The sequence below is a fragment of the Alnus glutinosa genome, chromosome 4 (assembly GCF_958979055.1).
Source record: "Alnus glutinosa chromosome 4, dhAlnGlut1.1, whole genome shotgun sequence".
Lineage (NCBI taxonomy): Eukaryota > Viridiplantae > Streptophyta > Magnoliopsida > Fagales > Betulaceae > Alnus > Alnus glutinosa.
In genome coordinates this window covers 2,478,638-2,492,844 of record NC_084889.1, presented here as the reverse complement: position 1 = coordinate 2,492,844, position 14,207 = coordinate 2,478,638, and the positions used below count along the sequence as shown (strand labels likewise).

The 14,207-nt window shown below is 38.2% G+C and overlaps 2 protein-coding genes across 4 annotated transcripts; one reads left to right on the top strand and one right to left on the bottom strand.

Moving 5' to 3' along the window:
* Window positions 1-1,099: 1,099 nt before the first annotated feature.
* LOC133865866 (SWI/SNF complex subunit SWI3C) lies at window positions 1,100-9,766 on the bottom strand. 3 transcript variants are annotated; one of them, XM_062302371.1, is made up of 9 exons: window positions 9,580-9,766; window positions 8,943-9,482; window positions 7,851-8,386; window positions 5,873-6,230; window positions 5,713-5,786; window positions 3,756-3,895; window positions 3,285-3,358; window positions 2,991-3,178; window positions 1,100-1,819 (listed from the first exon to the last, which is right to left on the bottom strand). In XM_062302371.1, the coding sequence occupies exons 1-9, from the start codon at window positions 9,605-9,607 to the stop codon at window positions 1,358-1,360; spliced, it is 2,400 nt and encodes a 799-aa protein (XP_062158355.1). In that variant the 5' UTR covers window positions 9,608-9,766; the 3' UTR covers window positions 1,100-1,357. The 3 variants fall into 3 exon arrangements, with proteins under 3 accessions (XP_062158355.1, XP_062158356.1, XP_062158357.1); XM_062302372.1 differs by having other exon boundaries at window positions 2,991-3,172; XM_062302373.1 differs by having other exon boundaries at window positions 5,945-6,230.
* Window positions 9,767-10,732: 966 nt separating this feature from the next.
* On the top strand, window positions 10,733-13,575 carry LOC133867200 (N-glycosylase/DNA lyase OGG1). The gene is made up of 3 exons (XM_062303911.1): window positions 10,733-11,486; window positions 11,954-12,164; window positions 12,663-13,575. The coding sequence occupies exons 1-3, from the start codon at window positions 10,825-10,827 to the stop codon at window positions 12,897-12,899; spliced, it is 1,110 nt and encodes a 369-aa protein (XP_062159895.1). The 5' UTR covers window positions 10,733-10,824; the 3' UTR covers window positions 12,900-13,575.
* The last annotated feature ends 632 nt before the right edge of the window (window positions 13,576-14,207 follow it).

Sequence of the window (14,207 nt, the reverse complement as noted above, 5' to 3'; positions counted from 1 at the left end):
TATTGGTTGTGGGGATAGAAAATATTTCATGCTATAGTTTTTAACTTGATTCCCTTACAAACTGATGTAGCAGTTCACATAATACGGAAGTCACAATCAAATTTAATTATTTAGTAGGTAACATAGTAAGTGTCAAGTGAATTATCACATTAATTTATAAGAGACTTGTACTAAAAATTGTAATATCCCCTACATCACTATATGAACATTATTAGTATCAATCTCGAAAGCTATTCTGTCAAAGGATTATATATTTGGCAAAATTGATTAGATGAGTGCACTTTTTTTACACTATATTTGACTTTTTATTGTTTACTAAAGAAGAAAGAAAAAACATATTTGAGTTTATTTTACTTCCAATCATACCTTATGAAAAGTATAGGAAAAAATTCACTTATCATTCTTGATCTTTCATCACTTTTGCAATCATACTTTTAACTTTAGAAAGTGCAATTTTGACCATTTTTTTCAAATTCAACATTAAATCAAATGGTAGAAAAAAAAAATGACCCACTGACCCACAGATGGGTCACATTCGTGACCCGCTGTGGGTTAGGTTTGTGATCCACTATAGGTCACATTTGACCCACAGCGGGTCAGACTTGATTTTAAAAAAGTAATAATTAATTAATTGCTAATTGTTAAATCAAGGTATTTTTGTAATTTTATAAACATTTTAAAGGTATAAGAGACAATTTATTCGTCAACAGTTTGATTTAACGTTGAATTTGGACGGAATGATTGACATTACAAAAAATTGAAAAATAATAACCCTAAATTGACACTTTTTACACAAAAGTGTCAAAAAAAAAATCAAAGGTGGTAATTGAAGTTTTCCCAAAATTATATCCCAAATTACCAATAGAGTTTATACTTTGCAGGAGGTTCTGCCTTTTAACATAAATTTTTGTTCACGATACCAAGATTGCCACACCCTTTTTAATTACACATAATTGACTGCATAGGGAAGGAAAATTAAACATCGAATGTATGGAAGAAATCGCTGAGAATTTGAAGCCTCTCCCATTTAAGAATCTAATCCACACTGTAGAGGAGGCAGAACAACTTCAAAGAATATATTGGAAAGAATTCAAGGACGAGCAAAACAGAAGTTGAATCTATACTGAACACTAATTTCATCGTACAATTTGGGAACTAATTTCTATTTGTTAACTGTGTAAAATTACAAGCCCTACAACTGCCCCTTGTAACTTCTGTGTAGATCAAAACTAGAACAATGTGAGGCAGATAAAAATTTCATGGCTAATTTATATAATCCTTTTCCTTTTGAATGCAGAAATGAATCACCAAAAGGAAATGAATCATAAAATTCAGAACTTGAATCAAGCTCTCTTGTTCAACCTAAACCAGAGTTAGTACCAGATACGGGTCGCAGCATCGGATGATTCAGAGTAGGCTGCGCATTACCAGAGGCATTGAACATGACATTTGAAGCAGCTGAGGACTGCTGTATTGCTGCCATGGGCAGCCTTGGCCCCAACCCAAACATTTGCTGCCGTTGCATAAACGGCATGTGGGGATGGACTGTTTGATTGTTGCCATATCCTGGAATGCTTGGTTGTGAAGGCGGAGCTGAGACAATTTGTTGCCTATTGCTGGCGTTATTGTTCACCATAGAAGGACCAGCACCTGGTACGCCCATGGGTGAAGTGACGCCAGCAGGTCCACATCGAGCTGATATCAAGCGGGCCCGTTCAGCAGCAATCCTCTGCCTTGTCTTCTCCACTTGTTCACATTCTTTCATCAAAAACGTTTCCACTTCAGCAAACTGCTTCAGCTTCAGCTCCAATCTCTTCAACTGTGAAATAAATTTTGTACCAGAAAAATGGAGAAGGGAAATTTAAATTATGAAGATAATTTATCCAGTTCAATTCGAGTCAATGGTTAAAGACATACACAACCAATAGTAACTAGAAGCTATAATGGGAAACTATAAAAGGCAGTGAAGAGTCACCACACAATTAAAAGGGAGATTTTATTAGTGGCAATGGCAGTTCTGATTCTCAGAAAAAAAATAAAAAAATAAAAAAAAATAAAAATTCCAGAGCATGGTTGTTCCACGCCATACAATTAATGAAACTCATTAATCTCATAAGGCACACCAAAACAGCAGTTTCGCCAACAGGCTCATATAAAGAAAAAAGCTTCAAGAAGGTGATGGTAAATTACAGAAGAAACTTGTATAAACCCATTACATCAACAAGATTTTCTGTTCAAAAAAAACGAGTTAATACCGATGGCAATGCTTAATGCCAACAAATAATAGTCTCATTTCCATTTAAACAAGTTGAGGAGATAGATAATATTATGTGGATAGAAACATGTTGGACTTATTTGGCGTCCTACAGAAGACGCAATTCACATAGGTAGTCAAAATGGCCAATAAATACAACTCAACATAACCTTAATCCCACTACTTGGGCTCAACCAAATCCTCCACAAAACATCCGAGTAATGAATTGAGGATCTAAATGGGTGCCACCAGACCAATAAATTTTTATTTATATATTTATTTTTTTTAAAAAGGCCCCTCATCTGTTTTGAGTCCAAGATTCTTTTGGACCTATAAAAAACTAGGTAAATTTACAAACATTGAATGAGACATGAAATAAGGAAATTTCCCAAAGAAGAGGAAAGAAAGCCCTCAGATATTAATGTTCTACACAAACATGTATAGAATTCCAACATACACCTTTCAAGTCAAGACACATGACTGAAGTTTTGAAACAACAGCAAGCAGCTAATACAAGTCAAATACATTAAAAGTCCCTTCCCCTTTGAGCCTGGTTTCAAATTTTCTTAAGAGGTTCAACTCCACCGACTAACAACAAACAATTAACAGCTAACCATTAAACACTGCCAGTATCATCTGTTAAACAGGAAAATATAAGGAATGGAAACGAAGAGAACACAGAGAAAGAGGGGAGAGGCAAAAGTTAAAAATTTATAATATATACCAATGGCTATACCTGATGGTTTACTATATTTGCAGATAGCCTTTGAATTTCCCGTTCTTCATGATCTGCAAACAATTTTGCTTTTGTTGCTGCAGCAGCAAGGCCAGCTTTAGCAGCAGCTTTAACTTTCTCTGCAGATAATGGAACCTGTGCCTCATTCTGATTCCATGAACCATGTAGTCCAGAGTTCTCCTCTGAAGCTTATCCCACATGAATAAGTTTAGTACTTAAGTTAATAAAATGAGGAAAAAAAATAACAAAAAAGAGAAGGAAGTATCGGAAACAGGGAAAGTAACCTATGCTTACCTTTTTGCTGGATTGAATTTGCAATTACTCCATGACGACCACTTTCTCTGCTATGTATACTCTCTGAATTCATCCTAGGTGTAAAAGAAACTTTTTATTCTGTGTACATACATAAGCTAAAATTGATTCATAAGAACAGTTTCAATGAGACAGCCTTAAGAAGTTTTCTACTAAATCAAAACATGAAAACCTTAACTTCATAAACTTCTCACTAGTAGAATAGAAGCCATAATATGCACGTGAAATAGCAGTACAAGGAAACTCCCATTTTCAAGCATGATATTAAGAATTTAGAAATGCTACTCAATAGTTCCTAAAACTAGGACAAAAAAATAAAAGACTGCAAACGTTTTTACCCTCTAATAATCACATCAGTGAAAAATCCCAAGAAAAGAAACATAATTTGATACAATGGAAGTAGCACAAGTAAAATGCCATGCCATGTTGTAGAATATGAGGAAATACACTCACCTATTACCATGCCCAGAACCTTCCAGCTGTAAATTTCTTCCAGAAGCAGATAAGCCATTGCCCTCGGACAATGCTGCCAAGGACGCATGTGCACATGCCGCAGCAACTCTTGGTCCAATAGTAGAGGCCAAAAAAGCAACCTAGAAAATTTTTCCACTCGTTAGCTGTAACAACCCAAGGACTCATAGGTATGAAAAGCGTCCATCTTCATCAAGAAATTCTGACATTATCTCTCTAGTTAGAGCCTCTGTCTTCTGTAAATGCATGACCAACCATGAATAAAATTCTGAGAAACAAAAGAGCTTATATTCTGGATATCTTTTAAAGCAACCAACCACCGACTTAACTATATCCATTCTCATTTTGAACTGTTTCCCTTTGTTTCACTTGTGCTTCTCATGTTGTAGGAAGATCTCCTCTCCCTCTTTTTACATCACCTTCCTCAATTGCATTGAGAACTGTAACCGTTAATGCAATTGATGCAATGTAAAAAATCCAGGGATATGGAGAGAAAAAACTTATCAAGTAGGAGAACTTTATCAAGGCTCCATGGACAAGACTCCCTTGGAAGAGTATCTGTCAAAATAAGGTCCTCTTGAGAGCACCATTTCTTGCTTGACAGCCACCCTGGGAGATCCTCACCATGGATAACCTCAGGAAACATGTTATTGTGGTTGATTGATATTATATGTGTAAGAAGAATAAGGAGTCTGTGGATCATATTTTGCATCATTGTGAAATCACAAGTGCCTTGTGAAGTGCTATTTTCAGCCGGGTTGGGTTAGCTTGGATTATGCCCAAGATCGCATGCTGGAGAGGGTTCAGAGGCAGTCCTCAGAGCCCAAATGTGTGGAAGATGGTGTCGTCCAACCTTTTGTGATGTCTTTGGAAGGAAAGAAATTATAGAAATTTTGAAAATAGTGAGAGGACGGCAGAGGAACTTAAGTCTTTCTTTTTCAAAATTTGTTATCATTGGACAGCTGCTCTAGATTGTAATATACTTAGTTTTCTGATTTTCTTCACTTGTTTTCTCTTTCTAATTAGGTGTTTTCTCTTGTATACTCATTGTGTACTTGAGTTGCACCTTTGCGCTTTTAATGATATTTTGTTTACTTATAGGAAAATGAAAATTGAGTAAATTAGGTTCAGGAAGAGATGAACAAAATTGATCATTGCCTGCAATAATCCATATATGACTAGGGTGCTCCTAATAATATGGGTGCTCCTTGTGGGTTTCGTGTTTTAGGGTGATCCTTGTGGGTTTCGGGTTTTAGGGTTGCTCCTTATGGGTTTGTTTGGGTTTTTTCCTTTTGTGGGCAGGCTTTGATGGTTCCTGTATATACTCCCAGTGTACTTAAAGGCGCCTTACACTTTTTAATAAAATCTTCTTACTTATCAAAAAATAAAAAAATAAAAAAAATCCATATATGACTATCTATGCAAAAGGGTTTCCAATATGGGGGTTTCTTTTTCTTTTTCCTTTTCCCTTTTTTCTTTTGTGGGTGTCTATGTCAATGCGTTTATATTGCATGATCTTCTGTTGAAACTCAAGGTACTATAAGTATTTCTCCATCAGTGTTATCAAATAATTTAAATTCACAGTGTGAACATTGACAAGTGCTTCCATATTTATTAAGTTTACTAAAATTCTTGCCACTGTTTATGTAGAACATCTTCATTTTTCCCACTTTCTGCTAGGTACTGTTTATGCAGGGTGTCTTTGTGTAAAAAATGGTTTTTGAATTATTTTCATATAAACAAGCATGACATCAATTTTCACGTGGAAAAGGGTCTCTTCTGCCCCAAAAAAGGGAATTACTTCAGAACAAGAATTTCTGACAAAAACCTCTCGAACCTTGAAAAAATTTCATACTGATGTAGGCAAGCGCATGCAAGAAAGCTCCAAAATTCAATTCCCATGGTATTGTGGGAAAACATAGGATTAATAGTCACTTACCAGGGCCATAACTGGATTCCCGGAATTCGCAAAAGGGAGCCTGCTTTCAGAATTGGCATCTTGATGGCAGGATCCTAAAAGAATAGAAAACACAGACATAAAATGTTACAGATAAATCATCATTACTTGAAGGGTGGATGCTTTAAGTAAATAAAACCACCTGCTGAATCCCCATTATAATTTGAATTTGATCTTCCACAATCATCTCCATTTAACGAGTTAGATGACATGCCTGGAACTTCAATATTTTCCAGTAGGCCATTCTCCATAGGTAGACGAAGAAAGTGAAGAATGCATTGTGCTTTTGACTTGGTACTAACATGCTCTGCAATTTCATTCCAATTCTCGTTGTAAATCTCCATTGCCTCAAGTAGAAGTAATGTTTCCTGATCGGTCCAGTTTTCCCCATCTGGGTCACCATAATCATTTGTTGCATCCACGCTTATAAAATCTATGCTTGAATGACCAGTAACAAACCTCCCCTCTTGGAAGCAATTAGAGCACAGTTGCGTATCAATCTGTCACATGAGATGCTAATCAGCCATTAAATTTGAATCACAACACCTAAGCCCCAGTTGGTTTAAAGTTTTTACTTCAGAAAGTCATTTTTGAGTCTTTCCTTGTTGCATGTTTGATCACTAAGTAGTAGTGTAGGTATATTTTTGTGGTTTGGTAGAGGATTGGAGGTGTTTGCATTATCGTTGAGAAGATTGGTGCTTATGGATTGTAGTTTTCCCATAAACTATCATTCGTTGGATTGAGGAATGTATTACAACTCCTAAGTTCTCCATCTCTCTGAATGGGAACTCTAGCCTCCCACTGAACCTGGTCCCTCTGATTACTTTCCATAGCTTTGACATGATTTTTCATTGTATTTTACTTTATATGCATTTGTTATATTTATGTTTCATTTCTGTATTTTCATGTTTATGGACTTCCTTTATGCAATTTGTGTAACTTCTATGAACATCATTTATGTATTTCAGTTATGTTGTGGATTTCAGTTATGTATCATGAATACAATTGTTTATAGTTGTGTTATGGCTAATGGTTATGCAATTTTCATTTTATAGAGTCTGTTATGTTTGATGGTTTATAATGCTAATGATGGGAGATATTTCATTTTATATAGTCTGTTATGTTTGATGGTTTATAATGCTAATGATGGGAGATATTTTTCTTATCTGACATGGTTAGCAACAACAGAGACGCCATTGTGTAGTTGTGGAGATGGACACATTGTGCTATGCATGGCTACAACAAACCATAATAATGGGAGATGGTTTAATTGATACCCTTTACGCTTTGTATATAGTAGTTAATTAATGAATCCAATTCCATCGTGAAGTTTTTATTTAGTGAGTGATAATTCGTACATATTGCAAGCTCTTTTATGCACACAATAATCACAAGCATAGCTTCATGTGGGTTACCAGACATCCAGGGCTGGGAGCCAATTTTCCTATTAGAGCCCTCAAATGCATCCTAATAATGCTCTAATGACACGTGTTGGAGGCACGCCCAGGACAAGGGTGGATGGTGTGCTGTTGTCATAGGGTGTTTACTACATTGCCTATATGTTCATATTTTCTATGATGTTTATACTCATCATTGAATTTCTGAAGTAAACATTGGTAGATATGGAGCCCGTGCTAATATTTGAACTGAATTTTACTTTTTGAAGTAAGGAACATGGACTTCATTATGAGTTGCTTATTATTTGGATGTGAAAATGGTAACATGAATATATGAGTAGTTATCTCCTATTTCATTTCAATTATAATTATGTCAAACTCTGGGTTATGGAAAGGAAAAAAAAAAAATACTTTTTTTAGTGTTCTAACCAAAACATCAATCTGAGAATTACTTTCAGGAACTTTTTAGCATAATTACTTTTCAGATTCCTACTTAAAAAAATATACTTTTTGGGAATCACTTCTCTACTTGGAGTAGAAAAACAAAATGGAGACTAAAATAGTACACAACACACTTCATATCACATTCTAATTTAGAGTCATATGATTGGATATTACATTTTGTAATTTAGAGTCATATGATTAGAAACACGACAATGACGAAATGATAAAGATAAATGAATAAAAAGGTACTGATAGGAAATGATAGAGAATGCAATCTACCTCCTTCTGTGACTGATAGTAAACCGTGGGAAGAGCCCGAGAACAACAATTGCAGTGATTTTCAGATAGACGCTCTCGGATTCTGTTGTCCAAATCAGAGGCATGAGCATCGTGTGATGACAATGATGAATAAACATCAGCCACTTTGAGCCTACATTTGGGCTTCTCAAATTTGATTAAACTATCAATGGACTTTAGAGCAGCTGATGGCACTTGGATATCACCATTTAGATCCTCCCTTACGTAGGACCCACCATTCCGAGGCTCACAACTTGGTGCTGCAGCACAGTAATTGATGATTCCCCAGTGATCAAGAAACCGAACAATCCGAGCTAAATCTTCATTATCAACGCCAACTACCAATCCTTGGCAATCAGAGACCATGAGCCTCTTTTCTGGATTCTCCATGTATTTGGCAACAATGTAGTTCCTACATTCCATGTATTTCTCTGGCGTGTGGTCTGGTGATTTCCCAGAGAAGAAATGTGGCACCACTTGCCTCTCCAGTCGATGCACAGTGGCTGGTGAAAACCAATCTTCACACAGGAGAATCCCAACAAGTACAAATTAAATTTACTAAATAGGCAAATATTTTTGATAAGTACTAAATAGGCAAATATTTACATACATACGCACATGTATTTGGGTCTGCATATCTATCTATACACACTCGTATGCATATATATGACCCGACATGTTGTATGCACGAGCACAGGTTTAATCAAATTTGCTTGTAAACTGATCCAAACCCTATCGGTTTAGAAGCAATACAACCTTAACCACAGTTCGCTTCTAATCCCTATTGGTTCTGGAGAAAACACTCCATAACGTTTCATAAGCAGCTCGGCAGATAGTCCAAATGTTTGTTAATATGTAAACACATTAAGAACCGAGCTCACACTCACTTTGCAAACAAAGCACAAAGCAAATTCAAATAAAAAAAAAAGAAAAAAAGAGACAGCCCCCCGCCCCCCGGCAATTCAAAGTCACTCACTTCCTCGCTCATCCTCAAACTCTCAACAAGTACAATTTCACTATCTGGAGCTAATAGATTATGTGTGTATGTGAACGTATAGGTGTAGGCATGTCTACCTGAATGCATTGGGACCACGAGAACCCTGCTCCCGAACCGCTTGACGACGCCGCGACCTTCCATGATCTGGGGCGGCGTGATCACAAAGGACGATCCGGAAACGGCGCCATCCGTCCGATCCTGATCGAACACCGGAGCATCCGCGGGCACGGCGGAAAGCGCCTGGAGCTGCCCGTACGACACGTTCTCCAAGGCCAGCAAAGCAGCGTGGAGCTGCTGAGCCCTCTTGCCGCTCTCTCCGCTCTGATTGGCCCGCTCTGCGGCCACGATGGCCATGACCGAGGAGTGGGGCCGATTCACTGTGTGCTTGACCACGAGAGGGAAGTCACAGACGCGGGCCCCACCGTCGGAGAGGACCTCGCTCTCATGGAGCGAAACGGCGCCGGATTGCGGCTCGTCGGGATCATCCTGTAGTTCTACGCCGTCGTCGTCGTGGGCGGGAGGGGGCTCTTCCTCATCTTCGTCGTCGTCCTCGTGCTTCGGTGCTCTCCGGCTGATTTGGGGCTCTCTCTTTCGCTTCTTCCATCGCGTGCGGGTCTCTGAGAAAGAAAAAAAACGAAATTCCAGAGTCAAATTCAAAACACACATATATACAATTATTCAAGAGAGAGAAAGGATTTAGGTTTGGGTGCGTACCCGAGGGGAAGGAAGGGGAAGCTGGCATTGTTCGAAGGAAAATCGGATTTGTGGGGTCTTTGATTGGTGCACTGGCACGAAAGCAAACCAAATGAGGGAGGAGAGAGAGAATGGGAAGAGGGAGAGAGGGGTTTCTCTCCTCGCTCTGCCTATGGGCTTTCAGTGCTGCTTTTGTGCTTGTTTGGCTCTGGTGAGCAAAAATGTTGATTGTGGATTTTCTTTTTGAATTAAAAAAAAAAAAAAAAAAAAAAACAAAACAAATCGAGATGTGGCGCGTCTGACTGTGCCTGGCGCGTGGAAGTTGAAAGTCAGGAAAATGTTCGGTTGCTGTAATAAATCGACCCGATAGTTGCCAACTTGCCATTGTCGCGATAATTATAATTTTTTTTTTTTTTTACATGATTATAATTATTTTATGAATAGCGTTGTAAATTTACATGATATTGTTACGTTAATCATAATTAAATTTATAATTATTTAATAATTAATATGATACTAGCTATGTGGACTGTTATGTCACTTTATTTTATAATTATTTAATAATTATCAAGATAATTTACATTGAGAGAAAGTTTTATTTTAAATTAGGTAGGGAAAATTTCATAAAGTCCAATATATTAATTTGACATGTGTCTTAAATGCATACGTGCATTTTTAATATCAGGGCACACAATTCTCACATTCTTTTTTAAACAAGCTATAAGTATTAGGGGTGATAATTTGTATTCTTGTGTCGTGTCCGGATAGTGTTGAGATATTAATCAAAAATTGAATCATTTAATTAAACTGGTTATATACTCCAACCCTAACTTTAATTTATTGTTGGGTTTGTGTCAGATTCGTAAATCGTCTAAAAAAATTATTGACTATAAATATCATATATTGGGTTTGAGTTGTGTCAACACATGAGTATAAGATTATATAGATCAATCATAACCTAACCCATTTCATTGAATGGGTTTGATCAATCAATCTTAATCCACTAATTTTGTATTGAGTTCATATTAAATTTTGTTGGTCTGTAAAAAATTATGAGACATACTAAGTAAGAATACACGTGATTTAAAATCAAAATATATTTCCAAATTGGGCCGAAGAACATATAGGCCCAGCTGTGGTACACGATGATCCAAGAGAGCACAATATCAACGATCCTCCCAATTGAGGCATTCCTCTTCCCTTCTTTCACACCCCGGAGGGAGCTGCGGAGCCGAGAGAAACCTCCAATTCGTGGCCACCATTTGTATGCACTCATTGAGAACCAGCTCCCTTCCAATCATGAAGCGGGCCAGACCCACCCCACCACCAACGCCACCGCTCTCCACCACCAAAACCAGCAGACCCATCTCCAAAAAACCCAAACCCACGACCCCACCCAAGTGGGTTTCCCTCGGCCTCACCAAATCGGAGCTCTCCCTGCCCCTCACTTTCCCTACTGGCCAAACCTTCCGGTGGAAACAGACGGGCCCTCTTCAGTACACGGGCGTTATCCACTCCCACCTTGTCTCTCTCAAGCACCTCCAGAACGGCGACGTATCCTACTGCCTCCACCACACCGCCACCTCCGAGGCCAAGGCCAAGCTTGCCCTGCTCGATTTTCTCAACGCGGGTATTTCTCTCAGCGACGTCTGGGAGATCTTCTCGGCCTCGGACCCGCGGTTCGCCGAGCTGGCGACCCACTTGGGCGGGGCCCGGGTGCTCAGGCAGGACCCGCTCGAGTGTTTGGTTCAGTTTCTGTGTTCGTCTAATAACAACATTGGGAGGATCACCAAAATGGTGGACTTTGTTTCGTCCCTTGGGGATTTTTTGGGGACTGTGGAGGGCTTTGAGTTCCACCAGTTCCCGAGTTTGGAGCGGCTGGCGATGGTCTCAGAGGACGAGCTTAGAGAGGCCGGTTTCGGTTACAGGTTGACTGTTGTTGGTATTGTCGTTTCCTGTTCATTTACACACGTGCTGCGCCTGCCTGTATAAGCTGAATTCACGTTCCTTAGCTTTTCTTGATCTGCTAACATCTTTTTGCATGGTCATACATTGTGTGTCTGTTGACCGTCTCTCTTACTATTAACGGTTTTCTGGTCAAAATTCCTATACGTTAATGTTGTGGAACTCACAATTATAGAAGCTGATCATAGCATGGTTGGAAATTTAATATTATAATCAAAATAGTTTCTTAAATCCCAATTAACTCCTTAAAATAGTTTGTAATATCACAGCACTTTGATTGTAGGAAACTGGTCTACACATTTATGCACATTTCTGAATTTGTTTCTTAAGTCATGATCTGATATATTGTGTTTTGGCCGTGTATGTAGTGTTTGCTTTTCTGGTAAGTGCAATCTTGACAATTTATTTCACTCATGATGTCAATGTACAGGGCTAAATACATCATTGGTACTGTAACTGCTTTGCAATCAAAACCTGGTGGAGGTGCGGAATGGCTTGCTTCTCTTCGGAATTCGGATCTTCAAGAGGTTATTGATGCTCTCTCTACTCTACCTGGAGTTGGTCCTAAGGTGGCAGCGTGCATAGCTCTCTTCTCTCTTGATCAACACCACGCCATTCCTGTTGATACGCATGTCTGGCAGGTATGTTTCTGGATGTTTTCATGTCACCCCATCCGGTGAATGTGGCTATGTTGTGTTATCACCAAGATAGTGATTTTGATGAGATATAAAATCAGCACCTTTTTTTTGGAAACAAGGTTCTCGCTACCTAAAAATTGTGATGGTCCAGCTTTCTGAAAAGAAAAGAAATTGATAAACATAGAAAAGAAAACTCACTTTGTCATGTGATTTGCGGGTTTAGAAATTTCCAATCATGGAATGCTGCACCTCTGATCTTGTGACTGTTTAGTTTCTCAATTTCTCTTGTGAAAGGAAAATAAGAAGTAATTGAAAGTTGTGACACCAAAAGACCCAAACAAAAAAAGAAAACTAAAATAAAAAAGAAAGCTGGGTGCGACACATTATCTCTGCTTGCATTAGTTTTAGTTTAAATGACTAACTGCATCTTTACAAGTTATCTCTCATGATTTCCAGTTCATGAAGTGCTGATCTGCTGATATTTTGCTTATTTTGTGCAAGATTGCTACAAGATACCTATTACCGGAACTTGCAGGTGCCCGTCTGACACCTAAGCTATGCAGCCGTGTGGCAGAGGCATTTGTGAGCAAATATGGCAAATATGCTGGCTGGGCTCAAACTCTGCTCTTCATTGCTGAATTACCTTCACAGAAGGCCCTCCTACCATCACATTTTTGGAGCATCAAAGAAAAGAAATCCGCAAAGAGTAAGAATGGCAAAATGTGCAGTGGTAATTGAAGCTATAGCAGATCATTTTCAAAGCTTCCTTAATGGACATAACTCTAAATGCTTCCACACCCCCTTTCCTTTTACCAAGAGCATGACCTAGTAGAAGCTATGGATCTCAAGATCAAAATTGAAGAGCATTGTGGGGAATAACATTTTTCCCAGCTGTTTAATCTTATTTATTTTTTTTGAGAAATATACTTATCAAAAAAAAAATAACATTTTTCCTGGTAAAGATATCTGGACATTGAACCACGGTGCAATTAAGAATGGCAAAATGTGTAGTGGTAATTGAAGCTGTAACAGATCATTTTCAAAGCTTCCTTAATGGACATAACTCTAAATGCTTCCACGCCCCCTTTCCTTTTTCCAAGAGCATGATCTATTAGAAGCTATGGATCTCAAGATCAAAATTGAAGAGAATTGTGGGAAATAACATTTTTCCTGGTAAAGATATCTGGACATTGAACCATGGTGCAATTTTGCACAGTTGGATGGAGGATGATGTCAAAACTGCATGTCTTTTTCAGGTTACTTCTGTAAACAGTGGCATCTTGCTTTTTATGTATGAATTTTTATTTTTATTTCCTTCAGGATGCCCTTTCTGTAAATCATTCACATTAAGAAATCTCCTTCTGTATTTGGTCATTTGTTCTTATTTATGGTGTAATAGCCCATTGTTTTCTCTTGATCAGAGTAAGAGGGATACATGAACGTCAGCTCAAATAGGTGAAAGAAGAGTAGATTATAAACATCGTTACAGTTTAGAAACAGGGTTTTGTGCGCGTGCACTAGTTAATTTGTCCATTATATCCCAGAAGGGGTATGATTATGGATCAAAACAAGTTTGTCCAACTTTTACACTCCCCGCCCCCCCCCCCCCCCCCCCCCCCCCCCCCAATCCATCTCGATCTTTGTGCATTAAATAATGGAATGTGATATGGTGGTTAATGGCAGGTTTTATGAGCACATGACTTTAACCTCAGTCTCAGTGTATTGCGGCATGATTTCTAATTCCCATCAGTTACTACTTCGAGCTGACTCTTGTAAGTTGGGTGTTTAGCCATTTTTTATCCGTCGTATGCACAATAGATGGTGTATTTTATCATTATTATAATTCTCTGGAGATTATTCCTTGTTCCTGTTTCTAATTGAGCAGTTTTTGACTTTTATACATCATGTTTGTTTTTTAATTGATATGTTTTAATGTATATGCCCATTCCCTTTATCTTCCCTGGCTCATACCTTTGTTACCATCGCGGTATCACCCTTGGGTTTCGTGTAAAGACAAATGGATCATTAACTCACAGGTGATACAAG

Excerpts from the sequence above, each read along its gene's own strand:
- LOC133867200 (XM_062303911.1), top strand. The coding sequence starts at position 10,825 with ATGCACTCATTGAGAACCAGCTCCCTTCCAATCATGAAGCGGGCCAGA. Across the intron at positions 11,487-11,953 it reads GAGGCCGGTTTCGGTTACAG|GGCTAAATACATCATTGGTA; the intron begins GTTGACTGTTGT and ends GTCAATGTACAG. Across the intron at positions 12,165-12,662 it reads TTGATACGCATGTCTGGCAG|ATTGCTACAAGATACCTATT; the intron begins GTATGTTTCTGG and ends ATTTTGTGCAAG.
- LOC133865866 (XM_062302371.1), bottom strand. The coding sequence starts at position 9,607 with ATGCCAGCTTCCCCTTCCTTCCCCTCGG. Across the intron at positions 6,231-7,850 it reads ACTATCAGTCACAGAAGGAG|ATTGATACGCAACTGTGCTC; the intron begins GTAGATTGCATT and ends CTCATGTGACAG. Across the intron at positions 3,896-5,712 it reads GGAATCCAGTTATGGCCCTG|GTTGCTTTTTTGGCCTCTAC; the intron begins GTAAGTGACTAT and ends AAAATTTTCTAG.